At 42.6% G+C, this 23,372-nt stretch overlaps 1 protein-coding gene across 1 annotated transcript in view; it reads left to right on the top strand.

Annotated features, from left to right (window-relative positions):
• The window catches only part of EPHA6 (EPH receptor A6), a 621,363-nt gene that overhangs the window by 221,949 nt on the left and 376,042 nt on the right, over positions 1–23,372 (top strand). Inside the window, exon 2 of the mRNA XM_077816508.1 lies at positions 7,878–8,033. Coding sequence (XP_077672634.1) covers positions 7,878–8,033 — 156 coding nt within the window. The remainder of the gene's footprint in view (positions 1–7,877; positions 8,034–23,372) is intronic.

Below are 23,372 nucleotides of genomic sequence, written 5' to 3'. Positions count from 1 at the left end.
GTGATGACAACCTGAACTCCAACTAGTATTATCTAATTTGTTTATGCATGCGCATAGTTTGCGCACTCAAGTTAGAGTTTTTACATGCCCCAAAACTCTCAAAAAATTGTGTATTTTGAAGGTGCAGTTGAGCACCTTATTAAAAATTGGGTCCTTGATACAGTTTTCCTTGGTTTGTATATTTTGTTTGTAATTTTTACAATGGTAGTTGACACTGGTCCCCTGCAGCCTTAGAATCTATGAAGATATTTTAGGCAACTATGCCGTGTCAAGTGCAGCATCACCAAGGGTAGACATAGTTTGGCTACAGACAATGGGAAGAAAATGGATGGCTTCTGTGCCAATTTAGCAGCAGTCACTTGCACACTATGGGGCACTAGAAAGGGAGCGCTGAGGGAAAATCTAGATACCTTTTTTTTTTTTTCCAAAGGTGTAGAAGGATTTGCTGGCAAGGATGCTCATGCCCTTTTTTCCACTCTTCCCACCCCTAGTGCCTCTGGAGGCTTACACAGATATTGTCTCTCAGACAATGAAGCATATTTTAGTCCTTAGACAACAGAGTATGTATTGCACCAAAGCCTAGCTAATTAGAAACTAGATCAAATCATAGCTCTGAAAAAAATAACATTTTCAGTTTGTCATCACCAATAAAATCTAAGGTATGACTCTGGAATGTTAGGATGTCCTTCCTTCTGTTTTTTGTCACCTAACAAATGCATGTGGGTTCTCCCCCCGCTCCATACTAACTTTGCATTCTTATCTATTGATCAATTTCCTAGTAAACCTTTACAAGCACATTGATCCTTTTATTAGTCACTATCTCTGTCTGAAATAAACTTGACCAAAATGTTCTGCTTTGTTTGCTGTATTGTGCTAATGAACACCATTATAAAATCAAAGATTGCAACATAGTAAAGAAAACTGTATATATCACTGAAATCGTTTCGTGTTTTTTACCCTGCTGATGAGTTTGTTAAATGACTTTTTAAAATCCTTGGTTGTAATTCTAATCTTTGTAAATCCTTTGTGGAAATAGTTAAGTTTGTAGCAAATATTTAATCTGAAGGTGAAATTCTGCCACTAAAATCTGATATTTGCAAGCGAAATCTAAGCCTGAACAGGTGTAGCAGCTGAAATGCTTTATTTCAGATTTGGATTGCATATGCATTGATTTATATAAAGAACCATCTTATTTCTTTCATCTTGAATTTGGCAATCAGCATTCTCCAGAGTTCAGTTACTCTGAGTTTGTGATCACTTGGAGGTTTTCAGCATATGTTGTTGTTTTATATATATATAAAGCACTGATTTTTTTATTTTAAAGTATCCAATAACTATGACTGTCTTATTTTATATTTGGCCTTGAGGTTTGTCAATAGTTTTGTAAAATTAACCAAAAAATCTGTCTCTGCTGTCTTCTTCTGCCGTAGGGTATGTGGTATGTACCTGGATTTTCAGATACATTTGCTTGGTTTGTCAGTATGAACTGAAATTATTCTCTTTTTCACTTGACTATATCAATCTGCCATTACCTTTCCTACCTTTGTGTGAGTGGTAAATATGTTCTTTCTTTTGTCTGTATATATCATATCAAAACAAAACCATAATTGTGTTTAATAAATAAAAAATACACAAAGCAAAGCAAGTGCAAATGAAGACCCAAGCGACCCATTGTGCTTGTAACTGCAGTCTTTGTACTCTTTTCCCATACTTTTTCCCTTTGTTTTTGTCATCTTTCATCTCACTCTAGGTCCCAAGCCAGCCACTGATTCTGTGCAACCACACCCCTGCACCCACACAGACCCTTTTGGAGGTCAAGGTGCTCTGTGCAGACACAGGCAGTCAGTTGCTGGATCAGGGCGTTAGAATGTGAGCTCTTCAGTGCTATACAAATAAACATCATCATCACAAACTTGTTTAAATAGTAATATCAGTAGTCGTGTCTCGGTTACTGCAAATCCTTCTCTCTAACCTTGACAATGCAATCTTGCCCCAGTCAAATCCATTCAAATTGCTACTGCAAATATCCTTTTCCTAGCCCCTTGCTTTGACCATGTCACTCTTTTCTTCAGATCTTTCTGCTGGCTCCCCCTTCTCTATCACATCTAATATAAGCTAATCGTCGTTATTTTTAAGGCCCTTCACAGTCAGTCCCCTCACTGATCATCTCTCATTTGCTAATGAGCTCTTGACCCTTGCTTCCATCACCCTCTTGATATATTTTCCAAAAAGCACCTCCATGCTGCCTCCCATGCTGCCCCTGAAGTTTAGGAGGAGCTCCTTATGAAGAGCTACAAATACACCTCATTATCCACTTTCAGATTCCTCCTTAAAACTCTCCTTTGCCATGATGCCTACAAAAACTTGACAAATGTTAGATTGCTGGTGTGCTGAAACCCCTGCCTTTATCATGCTGACTCCTTATACTCCCTCATCGCTCTATCCATGGCCATGTGTTGTTTCTTGTCTTATACTTAGTTGTAAACTCCAGGAGGCAGGGACTGTATTTGTACAGCACCCAGCACAGTGGACAAGGCTCCTAGGCACTACAGCAATCTAAGTAATAGTATTAATTTAATAAAGACACCATCTATAGTCCACTTCTGTCATGTACACTGACTAAAAGGAAAAGAGGCTATAAATGATCTGACATCACTTTTAACAATCCAGCGTAATGGAGAGAATATTGTCTCTTTTTATGATAAATTTACCAGTGATAAGCCCCTCTCTGATGATGTAAGGTAAACTGTATGACCCCATTTCCATTAGCAACTGAGCACCTTACAATCTTTAATGTATTCTCTTAGCACCCCTGTGAGGTAGGGAAGTGCTGTCATCGTGCATTGTACAGATGGTCAACTAAGAGACTAAGAAAAGCCCAAGGTCACACAGGAAATCTGTGGCAGAGGAAGTATTTGAGCCCTGAGTCCTACAAAGGCACCCTAACTACTGGAATATATTTCCTCAGACAAACATCGTGCCTGTTCCTCATATGATCTCTGCAAGTGCAGAGCTTCTCATTCAGCCCTTCTAATCATTAAAATACTTTCTAGTCACATTATTCTTGTGACTAATCATGTGTGCATATTACAGGTGCATATACATAGTTGATTTGCATTCTTCTGTATGTAAACCATTGGAAGATTTGGGGTATGAAAAGATAAGAGCGTGCACTTCCCACCCTGCAAATCTTAGAGTTGTAGAGGTCAATGCATCCCAGTAATGACCATAGCAGGTGTAGGGTCTGATACTTTCTTTCTAATGCCAAGACTGCCAAGTTCACTCCCCTTGTCTCCTTCACCAGAAGTACTTACTGTTTTTTCAGTGACTGCAGGAGGGATTGTCCGGCTATGGAGAAAGGAGGAGAGGAGACAATGGATCTGGTTTAATAGGCCACTACTTTCCTAAATGTCTGGGAGTACCCACAGATAAAACTGTACATAGTGCAGGTTATTCCACAATCATTTACATATTCTTGGTGGGCTATTGGCATCCTTCCCCCTTACCCATCCTGGTCCCCAGCCAACCCACTGCTGGCACCTTGCCACTCTCACTTGGTTAAGGGGGGCTATAAAGGAGGGTTGCCACCCTGCCATACCAGTCATAGGCACCTTGAACCCTCCTGCCCCCGATTTACACTCTTTTTTAAAGAATGCGTCTCTTAAATCCTTTCCCAATCCATTTGATATGATCACCGTATTCATTCTCTGTGAAGTACCTGCACTGGACACAGGGCTTTCATGCCCCAGACTTTGCACATAAATAATCCCCTTATCTTCTGGTCACCTGTACGGGACCTGGGATGAAGCTGCCTCCATGTTGCAGGTAACTCACTGGCTCTCTAGACACCCTCAAAGTGGGCAACACACCTTCTCCGCCATTCCCGACAAAGGTCCTCGCAGCTTAATGTGCTTTGAGGTCATTCTTCCTTAATGCTCCAACAGGGAGTAGGAGAAGCGCCTGCGAAAATGCTTAAAGCTGTTGGGTCCAAGCTAAACTCTTAAAATCGCATTTTAAATTTTTTTTCTCATACATAATTAATTGTTGCCTTTTCCAGGCCCCCATCTTTCTGTTTCCTCCCTCCCCTTCAGCCCCAGCCACTGAAGAGCTTGTCTTTGTGTCAAACCTATTTGACTCAGTACCGGGGCCTGTAGGATATGTTACATATCACTTCATGATCATTTAAAAAACTCAATATGAACTGACCATGCAGCTCTAAAGAGCATAGTCACTAGCAGTCTTTACATATTTGTAGAGGATCTCACTCTTAAATTGTTACTTTGGTAAAATCATTGTTTCTTATGACTGGAGAACAGAAATGCTTTTTAGCTTTTGTGGCAGGGTGAAGCAGGTACGCCTGAACGTGTAAAAATCAGAAAAAGCCAAATTAATCTTTAAAATTATATTTATAACAAAGACTTTCATGGTGGAGAAGTTGGAAGGAGTGTGAGACTGTGTACAGCACGTACATGTTTTAGTTAATCTTTGTTCTGTTTTGTTATCTGAATAGGAGTTTGTAATGCAGTGAAAGCAATAAACCAGTCGGACAGGTGTGCAGATTCATATGTGCAAATTTGGCAGTTGGCAGGAGAAGGAAGAAAATCTGCTATCACAGAATAGGTGGTGTGAGTCTGAAATTCGTTTCAAAATAATATTGCAGATGTGACAGGGCCGGCCCAGATGGCTACAGGAGAGTGATAGAAGGCAGATATATTAGCCCCAGGTTAAGTAGGTCCCTTTTCCCTGGGTAAGGTAACAGGGAAGGTTCCAGAACAATCAGGAACTTTCTGGAAACAATTGAGGCAGACAGGCGGATTAGAACACCTGCAGCCAATCAAGAAGCTGCTAGAATCAATTAAGGCAGGCTAATCAAGGCACCTGGGTTTAAAAAGGAGCTCACTTCAGTTTATGGTGCGCATGTGAGGAGCTGGGAGCAAGAGGCACTGGGAGCTGAGAGTGAGAAGGCGTACTGCTCCTAGAAGGAGGACTGAGGAGTACAAGCATTATCAGACAGCAGGAGGCAGGTCCTATGGTGAGGATGAAGAAAGTATTGGGAGGAGGCCATGGGGAAGTAGCCCAGGGAGTTGTAGCTGTCGCACAGCTGTTCCAGGAGGCACTCTAGACAGCTGCATTCCACAGGGCCCTGGGCTGGAACCTGGAGTAGAGTAGCTAACTCCCACCACTCTACACAACCTGAGCATTCCCTGATGATGATAAGAGCCTCATCAGTCATAATAAGGCAGTTTTCCAGCTTCCAGACTGGGGCTGGATCAGAGACTGAGGATCTCTCTCATTGACTTAAATTTGAATCTTGTGTAATACTTGTACTGTGTTTCTGTTGAATGACTGAGTGGATCATCGTTTTTTGCAGTGTTTGGTCCCAGGATATGAGAGAGATAAGAGAGGTGCCACTATCTTTTATTGGACCAACTTCCGTTGGTGGAAGTTACAAGCTTTTAAGTTTCACAGAGCTCTTCTTCACGTTTGGGTGAGGAAGCAGAATATCGGAGCTAAATACACATTGGGACAAATTGCTAAGCAAAAAGGGCAACATATGAGGGAGGCAGTCACTTGAAATGAAGCAGTCAATATGGGATTAAATCGTCTACACAATAGACAATGAAGTGGGCAACCAAAGATCCTAAAATTTAGGTGCTAAATGTGTTACATTAATTTTTGGGAGACTGGTCCTTGGGGAGGAGACGTCTTAAATAGCTATTACTGTGCTATTGTACTGGTACATTCACAAGCATGGGTACTGATACTTTTCATAAGGAGAAGCTAGTTGGACTGAATAGTAATAATGTATAAGCACCTACAAGGTAATTTTTGGCGATCAAAAGGAATGGTGGTAGATGATCTCCACCCCAGTCTGCCTATCATCAGTGCCCCAGAAAAGCCACTCTCAAGACCCGTCGATAGCCACAAGCAGTACAGGGTGAAGCCCTAGAGTGCAAGATCGTGCTCCACTTTTACAGAACATAAATCACTGCTGGAGCTACCAGCTGCAGAGGCGGCTGGGAGCCCCAGGGCTTGGGGGCCGTTTAAAGGATCCAGGGCTCCGGCCACCACTACCTCCCCCAGCTTTTTAAATCTCCGGCAGTGGGGATCTGGCGGCAATTTAAAGGGTCTGCTGGAGCCGGCAGAGATTTAAAGGGCCCGGGGCAGTAGCGGCGGCTGGAGCCCCAGGCCCTTTAAATTGCTGCCAGAGCCCTACTGCTGCTACCCCAGGGCTCCGGCAGCGGGGCTCAGGAGGCGATTTAAAGGGCCCAGGGTGCCAGCTGCTGCTACCGACCTAGGCCCTTTAAATTGCCGCTAGAGCCCCACTGCCGGAGGCGGTGGAGATTTAAAGGGCCCGCGGCGGTAGCAGCAGCCGGAGCCCTGAGCCCTTTTAAATCGCCTCCTGAACCAACCCAGTAACAAATGTGAACTCTTGGATCACTGTAGCAAACTTACCATGGAGTCACAAGCAAGCCTCGTGGGCTTGCCTTTCTATCTTACCACCCAGGCAAGCTGCACTTAATGATAAATGGTCACATACACCAAAAATATTCAGGTTGCTCCCAATCCCAAGAGGCCAGCTACTTACCCCAGATCAGTTTTATCTTAGATTTCACACCAAAAAGCAATGCAGGTAGCTAATCCCAAAGTAAACTAATGATTTGTTAACGAGGAAAAAGAAATGAGAGTTATTTACAGGTTAAAGCAGGCAACACATATACACAAATTAATTCATTCTCTGGTTCCAAAAGGTGACGGAGATGTCGTAATTTGTCAGCACTGAATGTCTTTTTAAGACTAACTCAGGTTGACCCTGGGGATCTCTGCCTATTTGTTTCTTAGCTCCAACCTTTGTAAGAGTCCAAACAGCAGAGATGAAAAATCTTTGTCAGCTATTTTTATTTCCCTCTTCTAGCATTCAGACCAATGGGACCAGGCTTTCTGCATGTAATTCTCAATGGGTGGATGGGCTAATCAACAAAGCTTTTGTCCTACAACAGCCCACTTTATTCTGATAGCCCTCCTAGATAGGGAGGAGCAGCCACTCTTGCCATCTGAGTTCACAAGTTTAGAGCAGGCATTTTTACCATTATAAAACAAACACATTTTATGTTGTAGCATGGAATACAAACATTTCAAGTGAGATTAATGCATGCAGCAATTTACAAGCATTTCATAGAGTCTAAATGCTAAACACATCCTTACAAGCCTAACACCTATCTTGAACAATACTATCATCAGTGCCCCAGAAAAGCCACTCTCAAGACCCGTCAATAGCCACAAGCAGTACAGGGTGAAGCCCTAGAGTGCAAGATCATGGTCCACTTTTACACAACATAAATCACTGCCGGAGCTACCAGCTGCAGAGGCTGGTATACAATGGAGATAACACATCCCTACCTCATAAGGTTGTTATGAGAATAAATATGTTGATGACTTCAGGGTGTTCAGTTATTTCAGTAATGGGGACCATAGAAATACCTTAATTGATAATGACCTACCCCACTTTTTCTCTTTACTGATAGACGGGACTAGCATACATCATACAACTTGCTTCTACGCTGTGTGATATTCCCGGAGACTTCTGTACAACAGTTACCTAACAGCAGTGCTGACTAAAATCCAGCTGTAAATTGCTGAGAGCTGTTTGCCTCTTTTCATTGTTGTCCTGCCTGGAGTTCTGAGATTAGTGATGTTTTTCACTCAGTCCGTATATCTGAAGATTAAGCCAAGTACAGGATTAATACTCTGATTATAATGTATTCTGTATCTAGATTACAGAGAAAAGGAAGGTACATTGGAAATGCATTGAACATACTGTATGTATGAAAGAAGCCTACTGATAATAATGAATAATTGTTTTCTTGTTTTTACAGCTTGCAGGCCAGGATTCTATAAAGCATTTGCTGGGAATATAAAGTGTTCCAAGTGCCCTCCACACAGTTTAACCTATGTAGAAGCAACTTTTGTCTGTCAGTGTGAAAAAGGTTACTTCAGAGCTGAGAAAGATCCACCAACTATGGCATGTACCAGTAAGTCTGATCTGTAACAGTGTTTGAAATTCCCCTCATTTTCATCTTATTTATTTTTACATAATAGAGAAGGCACCTCTGCATGCCAATATTGTGACCTATCCCTCTAAAAGAAAACAAAGGAAAATGTTTTCCTTAATTACAAATCAAACAGCAGGTTTCTCTTCAGTCTTAAAGCTCCTAAAAATTACTGAAAGTTTCCCAGCTTAAGGAACATTTTTTGTTTGCTGGTTGGTTGGTTTGTTGTGGGGTTTTTTTTTAAAGAAAAATGACAGAGTATGTAATTTCTTCCCACAGATAACAGGGCTGACGTTTGAGAAGCAATATATATTTCATCTATTAAAAAAATAGCTTTGTACAAAAACCCTCAAAACACTGAGGACACATATAAAGTTGAAGACAAAACTGGTAGTACTTATTCCTTTCCTCTGGCTTAAATAAAAAAGCAAAACTATCCAAAAAATCCTAAAGTGAAGAGGGGCAGGGAAGATGCATTCAGTCATACACAGGTACAATTAAACCCTGTAACATTTCCACTTCTTTCAAAAGACAATTAGATCTTTTTATATAGCTGTGATAATGAAAATTATTTAGTCTTTTCAAAATGTAAATGAAATCCTGTAATGTTTGACAGGAAACAAAACTAATGTATGAAAACCTAGAGGCAGAAATTCTGACTACAGAAAGACATTTTTCTTCTCATTGGATCCATTTGCTCATGTCTGGGGACAATGTAAAAATATAAATTTTCTTGTCAGTTAATAAAATAGTTCCCCTGGATTTTCATCGTTGGTTCATTATTCACTGATATTAATTTGTTGGTCCCAAAGTAACAATATCTGTTCCATCTGAGAGCATAGAACCAGCGACAGGAGCATACTATTTAGGTATAAAATATTGTTACTTCATTTAATGAAGACAAGTCTGGCTTGACTTCGCAAAATTTTCTAAGACCTCAAGTTTTCTGTGAAGAAATGCCTTGTCTCTGTTTAATACCCAGTAATGATCTGGTTCTTTCAAATTGTGTTTGTGCTACAATCGTCTTATTAAGATAATTCTGTGAATTTTCAGCACATTCAACATTAGATGTACAAGAAGCCTACATTATTATTATTTTTTTAAAAACCCACAAAGCTAGAGCTCTTTTGCAAACTTCAAACAAGTTAACATTCAATTCTTGTGAAATAGAATCATTTAAATATATATAAACTTTAATGTATTGAGGAGAGAGAGAGAAATGGCTGAGTTTTGAATGTTGTGGCATTCTTATCAATTTAAAACATTTTTGGATATATTGAGTTGAAATCAGTTATGTCAGAGCCAGAAATTAATGAAGAAGAGAAACATTTTGATATTATCTGCATATAAGAGAGGGTCAAAGTTAGAGTACAAGGGATGTTAAGAGTAACAAGAAGGGTTTCTTCAGGTATGTTAGCAACAAGAAGAAAGTCAAAGAAAGTGTGGGCCCCTTACTGAATGAGGGAGGCAATCTAGTGACAGAGGATGTGGAAAAAGCTAATGTACTCAATGCTTTTTTTGCCTCTGTCTTCACGAACAAGGTCAGCTCCTAGACTACTGAACTGGGCAGCACAGCATGGGGAGGAGGTGACCAGCCTTCTGTGGAGAAAGAAGTGGTTCAGGACTATATAGAAGAGCTGGACAAGCACAAGTCCATGGGGACAGATGCACTGCATCGGAGGGTGCTAAAGGAGTTGGCGGATGTGATTTTAGAGCCATTGGCCATTATCTTTGAAAACTCATGGCGATCAGGGGAGTTCCCGGATGACTGGAAAAAGGCTAATGTAGTGCCCATCTTTAAAAAAGGGAAGGAGGAGGATCTGGGGAACTACAGACCAGTCAGCCTCACCTCAGTCCCTGGAAAAATCATGGAGCAGGTCCTCAAGGAATCAATTCTGCAAACTTGCTGAGGGTGCAATCCATGCCATCACTTAGAGGAGAGGAAAGTGATCAGGAACAGTTGACATGAATTCACCAAGGGCAAGTCATGCCTGACTAAGCTAATTGCTTTCTATGATGAGATAACTAGCTCTGCGGATGAGGGGAAAGCAGTGGTCGTGTTATTCCTTGACTTTAGCAAAGCTTTTGATACGGTCTCCCAGAGTATTCTTTCCAGCAAGTTAAAGACGCATGAGCTGGATGAATGGACTATAAGGTGAATAGAAAGCTGGTTAGATCATCGGGCTCAACGGGTAGTGATCAATGGCTCCATGTCTAGTTGGCAGCTGGTATCAAGCGGAATGCCCCAAGGGTTGGTCCTGGGATCGGTTTTGTTCAATATCTTCATTAATGATCTGGAGGATGGCATGGATTGCATCCTCAGCAAGTTTGCAGATGACACTAAACTGGGAGGAGAGGTAGATATGCTGGAGGGCAGGGATAGGATACAGAGGGACCTAGACAAATTGGAGGATTGGGCCAAAAGAAATCTGAGGTTCATCAAGGACAAGTGCAGAGTCCTGCACTTAGGATGGAAGAATCCCATGCGCCACTACAGAGTAGGGACCGAGTGTATAAGCAGCAGTTCTGCAGAAAAGGACCTAGGGATTACAGTGGAAGAGAAGTTGGATATGAGTCAACAGTGTGCCCTTGTTGCCAAGAAGGCTAATTTTAGGCTGTCTACATAGAAGTACTGCCAGCAGTTCGAGGGACATGATCGTCCCCCTCTATTCGACATTGGTGTGGCCTCATCTGGAGTACTGTGTCCAGTTTTGGGGCCCACCCTACAAGAAGGATGTGGAAAAATTGGAAAACGTCCAGCGGAGGGCAACAAAAATGATTAGGGGATTAGAACACATGACTTATGAGGAGAGGCTGAGGGAACTGGGATTTTTTAGTCTGCAGTAGAGAAGAATGAGGGGGGATTTGATAGCTGCTTTCAACTACCTGAAAGGGGGTTCCAAAGAGGATGGTTCTAGACTGTTCTCAGTGGTAGCAGATGACAGAACAAGGAGTAATGGTCTCAAGTTGCAGTGGGGGAGGTTTAGGTTGGATATTAGGAAAACCTTTTTCACTAGGAAGGTGGTGAAGCACTGGAATGCGTTACCCAGGGAGGTGGTGGAATCTCCTTCCTTAGAGGTTTTTAAGGTCAGGCTTGACAAAGCTGTGGCTGGGATGATTTAGTTGGGGATTGGTCCTGCTTTTGAGCAGGGGGTTGGACTAGATGACCTCCTGAGGTCCCTTCCAACCCTGATATTCTATGAGGACAGAACTGAGAACAGAAGATGTCTAATGGTTGAGGAATGTCTATTACCAGTCAGAAGAAGAGTATGATTAGTTAGATAATGGAGAACGTAATAAAGCAATATGCTTGATATTTCAGCATGCTGTGCCAGATGATCAAGAAAAATATCATGTTTGACTATATTAAGTGGTCACTATGTACATAACGTCTAACATCACTAGAGTGTGATTAGAAAAAAAATCTATCTTTTTCAAGATCAAAGGCATTTATACTTAAGTATATGAGTCTGAACAAACTTCTTATTATGCTATGCTTACATAATTTCAAATTACATCACCACTCACAAAAAACAACCCAAACAATATTCTTTATATTAAAACTTGTAAATAGTTATGTAGGAAACCACCATTGTCTTGAAGCTGCAAAATAAAAACAAAACAAAAATCCTTGGGTTTTGTTTTTTATTTATGGTGCCTATACTCTTAATTATATATGTATTTCTTTACTATTTATCTTTCCTCTCTGTACAGACAGTAGTGCTTTTCATTCATGGACCGCCAAAGAACTTCAAGAACTTGAATTAATGAAGACGCACAATATCCCTATCATATGGGTATCATCCCATTTTACAGATAGATAAACAGAGACATAGAGGTTAGAGGAAGAATAAGTGGCAGAGAGAGGAATAGAACCCAGAATTCTTATTACACAGACCTTGCTCTAATCATTAGGAAAAACTTCCTTTCTGGTTTGTAAATTTAATTTGCCACTCAGTATCAAGTTGCACTATGTAGGTATTAGTTAGTATAGTGATGGGCTCAAGGCACAAAATTCAGATCCCAATTCTGAGCATTCCAAAAATCTCAGGATAAAATCCTGTCCACCAATGAGAGTTTTGCTGGTGACTTCAGTGCGGCCAGGACTTCACCCTGAATGTATTCAGATTGGATATGGTGTTCAGTTTAGGGCCAAGAATCGTCTTTAATTGTGGACAAACAGGCTGATCTTCTGAATTGGTTGATACTGGGGAGGGGAAACACTAACTTTTGAATACTATTTGGTCCTATGGGCCTATTTGCCATGTCTCTTCCAGCAAACTGTTTTACACCCAGCTGGACCCTTTCCTCTTCCCCTTCCCCTTCTTCCCAGCTATGCTCTCCCTAAGCTGTGCACTCATGCAGCTGCCCAGGAGTGAATCAAGGGCCGTGCACAGTGGCGTGTATTCAGGTGCCCCTACCCCTGCTGTTCTGTAGCTGCATTGCTCCTGTCCTCTGCCTAGGGTTGCCAGGTGTCCGATTTTGAACCAGAATGCCCGGTCAAAAGGGGACCCTGGCTGTTCCAGTTGGCATCACTGACCAGGCCGTTAAAAGTCCAGTCGGCAGCACAGCGGGGGCCTGGGGCTAAGGCAGGCTCCCTGCCTGCCCTAGCTCTGCGTAGCTCCTGGAAGCATCTGCCAGGTCCCTGCAGCCTCTAGGCCAGTGGTGGGCATGCGGCCCATCAGCATAATCTGCTGGCAGGCCGTGAGACAGTTTGTTTACATTGACCGTCCACAGGCACGGCTGCCCGCAACTCCCAGTGGCCGCGGTTCGCCATTCCCAGCCAATGGGAGCTGCGGGAAGCGATGGCCAGTGTGTCCCTGCGGCCCGCGATGCTTCCCGCAGCTCCCATTGGCTGGAAACGGCGAACCGTGGCCACTGGCAGCTGCGGGCAGCCGTGCCTGCGGACAGTCAATGTAAACACTGTCTCGCAGCCCCCCAGTGGATTACACTGACGGGCCGCGTGCGGTCCGGGGGCCTCAGGTTGCCCACTACTGCCCTAGGGGCTGGGGCAGCCAAGGACTGGGAGGCTCCGTGCACTGCCACTGCCCCCAATGCCATTTCCACAGCTCCCATTGACCAGGAACTGGGACCAATAGGAGCTGGGAAGGCAGCATGTACCGTGCAGAACCGCCTGGCCGCCCATTTGCCTAGAGGCCGCTGGGACCTGGCAGACACTTCCTTAGAGCTGCAGTACGCGGCGCCGCGACCCCACACCCCCTTATGCACCCCGACCCGGAGTCCCCTCCCGCTCCCCAAATCCCTCATCCCCAACCCCACCCCTGAGCCCAGAACCGGAGTCATAGCCCTCACCCCCTCCTACACCCTAACTCCCTGCCCCAGCTCGGAGTAGTAGACAGTATTTTCTTATCTAGAAAGTATCTGATATTAAGTATTAACAATAATTAACTTTATTGTACATAATCAGAACAGTCATGATGTTTGCTGAAAGGAGAGGGTGAAATAAACCCTTCATTTTCACCAATTCATTTGCTTCCCTTAAACCACCCCCATGGTATTAGGAAATCCCTAAGAGCTTTGCATACAGATGTCTGCATAAGGGTTATTGCTGCCAAGTTTTTTCAAGGTGTCAAAAAATCTTTGTATAATTTATAAATGATAACAAAGCAATCAGACCACATTCATAAAAGCCCAGTGACACATAATTTAGCTGAATCTGAGGATTAGAATTAATTGTCTCTTTTTGTTCCAATTTCTAAATCTTAGTAAATGATTCACTGCATGTCATTACAGCTTAATAATTGCATGAAATCACAGTTTAGCTGGCATAATTTAACGGCAATTAAAAAGCTATTTAATCGGCATGCAAATTGGCATGAGGGCCCTTGAGTATGAAGGGTGTCTGTTTTTTCTGCAGTATCTGCAGGCGGACAGTTATATACTTTCAGACATCCCCAACATAAATGATAACATTCTTCCTATTCAAGGAAATATGAATACTCAATAATTCATGTTTTCTATTATAACTAAGGAAAAGCCCCAAACCCTGAATATATCACTTCCTAGTACAAAATTACAACAAAACAACAAGTGTCAAATAGTTTTATCTACAATATTCATTCCTGTACTGATATCATCTATAGAGAGTGACAGAAATCTGGCAGAAATTTAACAGAGATAAAGCCAAAGAAATATGAGAGCCGTGCTCTTGATACTTGGATCTACTTTAATTACTTTGTCTTGAACTGCCAAATCCAGTCAAGTATTGCATTGAAACTGAAGTACAATGATAATCATCATAATATTTATCTCTTAAATAGCACTACATTCAACCCACTTTACAAACGTTGGCTTCAGTCCTTCAAACAATTACACACTTGCTTAGCTATAAATGCATGAGTATTCCTATTAACTTTAATGGGTGTAAAGTTAAACACATGTGCAAGCATGATCAGGGCTACTAAGACTGATCCTGTGTTCCTTGCATACCTAAAACTCTCCATTGACCTAAACAATGGGACTTTGTTAGGTCCATTAATTATTTAATCCTCACAACATGTCTCCTGGATAAATAGACATAAATTATTCTAGTTTTTCAGATGGCCAAATACATACAGCGAATTTAAGGACTTCAAAAATCTTTAGAAGTGTTTGTTAATTTTGGGTGCCTCCATTTTTAAGTGCCCCAAATTTAAACACCTAGACCCTGATTTTGAAAGACTTTTGAACACACACAGGTCCCCAGTCATTACGTTTGAAATTGTGGGATCAGCACATCTGTCTCAAGCTGAGGGTCCTAAAACTGAGGCACACAAAATTTGTGGCCACTTTTAGAAAGTTTTGTTGAAGTTAACATTCCCAAGGTTACAGATGGAGTTCGTTTATCACTAAGTAGTCTGAAGGATGAAAACAATGGCAAACTGTTGGTTAATATGATTGCATGTGGTGGTAAATTGTATTTATAAATATTTTTAATTAAATTTCAGTTTTGCAGTATTAGACATATTTCAGTGTCACATTTATGAACCAGAAAACAGTTATTTAAAGTTTAATTTAAAAAGAATAAAGAAGGCAAAATACAAAAATAACTGCTGAAACTGAGCAGAAGTATTTTATCTGTTCATTTTCACCATGAATGAGCCATAATATTTCTGACAGCCTAATGGTAGAACCAGGGTTCTAAATTGTCCCCTGGTACCTGTAATAGTAACTGATTCCTGCTGATAAAAGGTGTCTGGCTGCTGAACTCAACATTCTATATAGGCAGAGAGTACCCATGATCACCCATTCAAAAATATTCTTGTCCACTAAAAAACAACCCAGTTTAATTTGCATGTGTTCCAAATATAGCAACTAATTTATCACCACCATGAATACAAAACTCATCTTAGTAAAACCACTAAAACCACCATTTAACCATTACAAATAAACACCTGTAATAGCCACTCAGTTACTTAACTACATTTCCGAGAAAGCCACAAGATTTATGGTCAGAATTCACATAATCTCCCACATCACCAAATCTAAAAACATTTTTAGCTGTGCCTCTCTTAGAGAGAGCTCCAAATTGCAAGTACATGCAGGAAAAGCTATATTTTTCCAACTTTAACTGCCCAGATTGTTGACAAACACATAAAGCCACTTACAAACTATCCTACAACAAGAGAAAATACTTGTAAAGAATGCATAAATCAATACATTGTATATCAACCCTCTCTGATTAAATATTATTCCAGTAACTATATAATCAGCCTCTTTTATTTATTCTCCCCTAGAGAAACCAGCTATCCCTGCTGAACATAAATGTTCTTTTGATATTCGGGTCAGGATCTTTTAAACAGTCCTTTAACCTCAGATTGAGACATGTACATTTCAAGATTACTCCTGGACGTGCCAAAAAACAGAAGAAAATATACTGGTCAGGGGAGCAAAACATTAACCAAATATACCCTATAACATGCTGTCAGTGATAGGCATACCCCACCATATCCCCAACCCAAGCAGTCATTATGCACGTTAGATACCATAGTTAAAGCAAACACTTAGACACAAACAAATTGTTGTTAGAATTTAATTTATTAATATGGTACTACTGGGGTGAATAATTTAGTACCTTACAGACAAGTTAAGAAGACACCGAATCTGTTTCAAAGCACTTTCAGTCTATGGCCACAAGAGTGCAATGAGCTTTGTGTGGGTGGATCCCGACGTCTGTGTATCCCTATTGGAGTTATTTGGGTCCTGTGTGGATGTGGGGCCCAACTACTCAGAGCTCATTGCAGGATCAGAGCATAAAGCCCCTTATCCTGCAAACAAATACACATGTGAATATCATTGCACATGTGAGTAGTCCCACTGGAATCAGTGGAACTATTTGCATACATGAAGTAATTTTTTAACAGATGTTTGCAGAATCAGAATTAGAAGGAAACATAAGAAAAGAAGACAAGGCAAAGTGGGTCTGGGGAGCAGGAATGAGAAAAGGAAACATTGGTTCCATATACGGTGTAATTCTGACTGTTTTAGGACTCTGGTTATCAAAAGAAAAGTAGAAAGATTAATTATTGGTAGAACATTAGTTACAAATAACATTGTTAAAGCTAAGATTAGTATTGGAATGCCTGAAAAAAATAAAAGGTTTAAGTATCAGGATATGGGGAGGCTAAAGGTAAGAAAAGTACCTTAGTTAATATGCGACCTTTTAAAATCAAACTATTAATATTTTCTCCTATTTTCTTAATTTTATGTATGTGTATATATGGATGTATATGTGTATATTCATGTTAAGGACATTATTTGCTGTTACTTTGTGTATGTGTAGCTAGTTGCTTTGATATACTGAAATAGTGCCATACTTCAGTTTGAATCAATGGAAAACTGTTTTATTACTAGCAAACTAAATTCCTATCCTTTTGACAAACCAGCCTATAACAGTATTATGATGGGTTTCAGAGTAACAGCCGTGTTAGTCTGTATTCGCAAAAAGAAAAGGAGTACTTGTGGCACCTTAGAGACTAACCAATTTATTTGAGCATGAGCTTTCGTGAGCTACAGCTCACTTCACGAAAGCTCATGCTCAAATAAATTGGTTAGTCTCTAAGGTGCCACAAGTACTCCTTTTCTTTTTTAGTATTATGATGCTGATAAGTACCATACCTGTAACATTACTGCTTGCTACAGTGTAAATGCTTTAGTACTTGATATATAATCATTTTGTGCACTTTTTGGCTTTGGAGTGGAATAGCAGTTATTGTTATGTTGCTCAGGCAGTGTGGGTAATCTCTTTATTCTACTAGGTATACTCAAATAAAGGACTAAAAGTCAGAGGAAAACAGATTTGTGTGTTTTGACCTAGTTAGAAGAAAACAACTGTAACGTGTGAGATAACTTATTGATGTGAATGTGGAGACAGTGAAACATGTATGCCATAGTATGGGTAAATGCAGAGGCTACAACCTTTAACAAATGGGGATTCACAAACCAGCAAGACTGTTCCAGTGCAGATTTCAAGTGGGAACTGAGGGGCCCAGGTTCTGTAAACATGAAGGTGGATATGAGGGCAATGCCCCCTCTACATCCTCAGGCCTGCCCAAGATCCCTGGCTAGAAGCCAAAGGTGAAACCATTCTTGTCTTCCACACAAGATATTGGAGAGATGAGAGGAGGGGAGCCCAAAACTGCATAGGAGGTGGGGACATACCCCATTACTGTTCAGTTCAGGTCTCTGGGCCTTTGCCAAGCAGTCCATTGGGTAACAGAGACTTCACATTGGATTCTTTTAAAGTCCCAAAACTGGACCTCCAAGATGATGGATGGAAGGTGGAAAAATCCACATGGCAGCTTGACAATATTGCCATGCAGGAAAAATCGCTTCCAGATCCCAAACAAAGTTTGCCAATCAGCCAAACCCCTGTCGTCATAAGAGATCCAACTCAGTAGATAAGGTTTGGTTAGGGTTGGGCTGCAACAGAGTCCAAAATGGCTGCAGAGTCCAGTAGCAAGATCAGGCAGTAGCCACCTCCATCCTCTGACCTTGGCTGATGAAAGCTAATCAGCTGGCCACTCATGGGTCCACTGTCCAATGGCAGCAGAACGGTCATCATTACCTAGACGCCATGTGAAATAGCCTTTCCCATCACTTGCGGGAGTGGGACGGGGGGAGGGAAGGGGCAGAGGGAGTGAAAAAGTAGCAGCATCCTTCTCTTCCTCATATGTAAAAGCGGCAAGAAGAGGGAGGGAAAACCAGGGGAAGTGTGTTTTAGCAATCTCCTAGCTGCCCCCACTTGGGATCCCCCACTTGGGATCTCCCCCTGCCCCTCTACATCCAAAGAGAAGGCAGAAGAGACACCACAGCTAGCAAGGTGAGCTTTTATCCTTTAAAACACTAGCTAATAACACCAGCTGTTCCATTAAATATAAGGTATAGCAATCTCCATGAGAAAGTGAACGTCTCCAAAAAGTTACCATACCTCTCAGTATCCGAGAGATACTGTCATTATTTCCTACTGTTAATATAGAGAAATACTGCTTTATCTTACATTCAATACTGTGGTAGCTGTTGATAAATTCTGATTATATATATATATATATATTTTAAGCTGTGATACTGTAGTCATGTTTCTCTATTAAAATGAACATTAATTATCATTGCTCTGTCTGAGTCTGTATATGTGGGTTCATAGATCATTTTGTGCATTTTTATAAGTAAAATATCAGTTTTCTGATGGTGTGTTTTATGTAAATATTCAGAGGCATCTTTAAAAACAGCAGAATTTTAATAAACCAGATTTATCTCAGTCTTCAGATGAACATCTTGTCAGAAATGCTGGAGGAGTTGATTTTATAAACCATTACTTTTGCATTCTATCAAACAGTTTCAGTTCTAAAAATTAAATTGGAGCATCAGGCCTACAACAGATGTACATATCTTACAAAAACATGTACATCTATGGTGTTGAATCATCAGTAAATAGTATTTATGTACAACATTTTATTTCATCCCTAAAGAGCCTGATTTATAAATGAAGATTTTGAAGCTCTGAAATAATAGTGCTTTATATACCATATTCTTGTTTCTTAGGTCAAAAATCCCCAGTAGGTGCTTTCCTTGGGCACAGGAGCCTGCCCCCCATGTTGTAAAGTACAGGAGTCAGGGTTTTAAAAAAAAACTTGAGATTTTTTTTTACATGCCTGGTTCTTCGATTTTTTTAATTGACTAAAAATTGTTCTAAAGGAGAATATAATATTTTAATTCTTGGGCCTCTTTCCATGGACTCTATGTGACATTCAACGTGTTGCATGCAATATATTTTATTTTAGATTTATACGGAATGGTTTGTAAATGTACAGTAGGATCTTTACATCTGCTTCATGATTTCTAAAGCCATAAAATGCTTTGTCTCTACTCAAAGTTTAAACGATATCTCATCAAAACTTTGTAGTCACGATTCACTGGCAGGTTGTATAAATCATGAAAAGCTATAGAAATGTAATTTTGGGGAATGTGGAATGATAAATCATAAGTCATCTTTAAACTTCTCAAAGCCTTGCGAACCATTCACTACTCAACCAAGTGCACACTAATTTTATTTTGAGAACTGTAAATATGATGCTTAGTCAACTCCTGGGGGGAAAAAAAGATTGTCAGTTGGAGATTATACATTCCTCTGGTGTATTTTAGGAACTAGGCCTTGAGGCTTTGCATTTTGACAGGTCTCCATTTCTTATTCTGAATTCTTTTGTGAGCATATTTTGTGTTGTGTGAAAAATTAGCTTTGGATAGCTCATGCTGCTCAGTGATTCATTGAAATACTATAAGATTAAAGAGATTGGGGTTTTAATTCTTAAGATTCTCGTAATGGTATAATTTCTGCCTTTCTTCCATCCCCTATGCTGTCCTTGGCTCCAAATATTTAGGCGATGGGCTTCTGCCATGGTTTTATATCAGTCTCTAAGGCTATGTCTACACTGTGAGCTGGGGGGGTCAGTCCCCTGTTCGTGTAGACATATTCACACTAGTGCTCATCAAGCTAGTGTGAGTATAAATAGCAGTGTAGCCATGGTCACATGGGTAGTGGCAGCAGAGGCACGGCTGAGCCAGTGCTGCTCAACTGGGCCTCTGTTGCCACTCCCCATGCTACTGGGGTGGTACTGCTATTTATACTTGGGATAGCTCAACGACAGCTAGCGCGAGTATATGCACACAATCCAAGAAATCACAACCCTACTACATAGTGTAGACCAGGGGTTCTCAAATTTCATTGCACCACAACCCCCTTCTGACAACAAAAATTACTTCACAACCCCAGGAGGGGGGACTGAAGCCTGAGCCTGCCTGAACCCCACTGCCCCAGGTCAGGGGGCCAAAGCCCAAGCCCGAGCCCCACAGCTCAGGGCAGGGGGGCAAAAGCTGAAGCTCAAGGGCTTGAGCCCCAGCCAGGGGGCCTGCAACATGAGTCCTGCCGCCCAGGGATGAAGCTCTAGGGCTTTGGCTTTGACCCTGGGCAGTGGGGCTCAGGCTTCAGCTCCAGGCCCCAGCAAGTCTAAGCCAGCCCTGGAAACCCCATTCAAAGAGGGTTGCAACCCACCCTGGGGTCCTGACCCACAGTTTGAGAACCGCTGGTGTAGACATGGTCTCAGGGTTGGTACCTAAGGCGTTTGAGTGATTTGCCTAAGATCACAGTAGCAGGGTTCAGTTCATGTTAGTCATGTGGAGAATAATGCATTGTCCATTTGCACTGGATCATTTTGCAAGTTCAACCTAGAAGGTCACATGGAGTTTTGGGTTCTACACAACTCAGAATCTCCATTAAAAAACTTTCACCTTTTCTCCAACTAGGGTGTATCTTTCCTTCCTTTTCCATTTGTCCACCAAATCTCACTTTGTTTGTCATTATGGGGAAGTAGGTGCTGATGACATGACTCCTGGTCTATCTTGTGCAACTCGCTCTATGATCTTCCCCAAAGTGGTTAAGAAGCATTTTTTTTCTGCTTCTGTACCGCCGCCTTTTTGTTCTTCCCCATTCAGTTCAAGGTCTTATGAGGTGTTAAGTGGGAAGAAAAAAGTGTCCATGTTGCGAGGCAAGTGCACCGCATCTCTTCCTGGGAGGGGGTGGGGGTAATGATGGCCCCGCAGCTGAGTCTACACAACCATCACTTGTCTTGGGATAGCTTGGTTGGGGGTCTGCACACTTTATGAGGCGAGGGCCATATTAGATTTTTGAAGGGGCTTCGCGGGCCGAAGCAACTGTGAAAGAAATTAAATATATGCAAAATCATTTAAAAAACAACACTACTCTACGGTGTCATTATTGCATTAAATTCTAAATCAGGCTCCCCTGTTTGGGTCTGCTCTGCCCCATGCCTGCTCCCTTCTCCCTGTGCCTGCTAGGCGTGCCTGCTCTGCTGAAGAAAATGACAAAGGATTGAAAGTTGGGCTGTACTTTGGTAAGAGAAGCTCCAGGTTCCCATTGTTGGTTGGGACTGTTTGGTTCTATTAGTGCTGTAGTTAAAATGTAACCATTATGAAATTGTTAATTTCCATCTTCTTTACTCCATTTATTGGAGATGTAATTAAGCATCTGGCTTGTATTTTTACTCTAAGGCTCGGCTGCAGCAGCAACTGTCCCCTAAGTTGGCTCCCAGGGGCACTCACTCCTCTGCACAGCTCAACTGAGCTACCCGCCTCCCCCACGCGAGCTGCTGCCGGCAGCCCCTCCCCCTGCCTGCTTGGCGTGCCTACTCAGCTGCAGCCTGCCTGTTTGCTTCTCCCTGTACCTGCTCAGCTGCCGCAATGACTCTCCCCTAATTTGGCTCCCCTTTGGGGGGCCACTGGCTCCCGGAGGCACTCACCCCTCTGCACAGCTCTGCTGTGCTACCTCCCCGCTTGAGCTGCTGCCAGCAGCCCCTCCCACTGCCTGCTCGGCCTGCCTACTCCGCTGTTCGCTTCTCCCCTGTTGGTTGGAGGGCCAGACAAATGGAAGCCCTGGGCTGGATCCGGCCCGTAGTTTGGAGACCCCTGGCCTAGGGTAAAAGTCAATATGGTGTCCCTCTCTCGGGGATGTCTGGCCTAGCAATCCGTGTCAATAGGGCTGCTCTGTTCGGCATAGCTGTGTGGCCTAGCAGCCAGAGTCCATAGGGCTGCCCGGTTTGGCAGAGCTGTGTGGCCTAGCGACCAGAGTCAATAAGAAGGGTTGTACAGCCTAGTGGCCAGGGTCAGGGTCATGCTGTGTTCAGCAGGGCTGCGTGGCCCAATGACCAGAGTCAGTATAATGGCCCTCTTCAGTAAGGCTGTTTGGCCTGGCCGCCGGTCAGGGGCATGGGCCACCACCTGAGTGGGGGTGGTGGCCGTGTAAGGGGACCCGGGCCTTCCCTGCTTCACAAGGTCCCAGCTCAGGGCCATGTCAGGGGCAAGTATGCCCACCGGAAACATGCTGACCCTACGTGGCACAATAACTAGTCCCCCTGAACTACTTTCTACCCTGTTCCTGATGCAGTGGCTCCAGGGTCTCTGGGCTCCTCTCCTTGGGTGTCCTCCAGAGTATCAGTGTCCCTGCCTTCCACCATCTGGGGCTTTCACGGTTCCCAGGATGGAGCTTGCGTCATGCGTCCTCCCTCCTTCGCGGTCAGCCCTGAATGAGCTGAGCTGCTCCCTTTTATATCTAGTCTCTAGCTGGAGCATACCCACCAAGGCTGCGGGGGCATGGCCTCGTCAGCCCAGAGAGTAGAGGTAACCCCCACAGTACCAGTGGGGGGCAAGTGTGCCCCGTCACAGTCTCCTGCCACTAACACTCTCATTCCCAACTAACTGTTACTGAATCAGCTGCAGAGAAATCCTGTAATGTTTAGCAGGGTAGTTAAAAACCTCCCTTGGGGTTTCCGAGCAACCATGCCCTAGAGTTTGTGGCATCATAGCTATCGTGTTTGCTTGGAAAACCCAGGTCTTCCTGAGTTACCACACTAAGGATTTAAGTGCTTCTCTGCAGCCAGTTCAGTAGATAAATGGATGCCTTTCTTGGCTGTATCAAGGATCAGAGGAGATCAGAAATGAAACCAGCAAGGCATCCGCCTTTTCTAGGTGCTGGTGGCATTCCTAAAGACCATGGTTGCAGGAGAGGCTTTTTAGAAACCCCTGAAGATCCTGAGAAGAGGCCAGGAGAATTCCACCTAGACTTAGGCATTATAGTTTCCTCCTGCTCCTGCCTATGCCATCCTAAGACATCTAAGGCAAGTTTAGGTGCTTTCCTGGGCCAGTCAGGGGAGAGAGCCATCTGTTTGGCATGGGAGGAGGTGTGGTTCTGTGGGACGCAAGGGAGCCATGAAAATACCTTGGGGCCAAATTCCTAGAGCTTTCTTGAATCTG

This window comes from Eretmochelys imbricata, chromosome 1 (genome assembly GCF_965152235.1).
Source record: "Eretmochelys imbricata isolate rEreImb1 chromosome 1, rEreImb1.hap1, whole genome shotgun sequence".
Lineage (NCBI taxonomy): Eukaryota > Metazoa > Chordata > Testudines > Cheloniidae > Eretmochelys > Eretmochelys imbricata.
The sequence above is the reverse complement of the archived record's forward strand: the minus strand, read 5'-3'. Positions and strand labels throughout refer to the sequence as shown.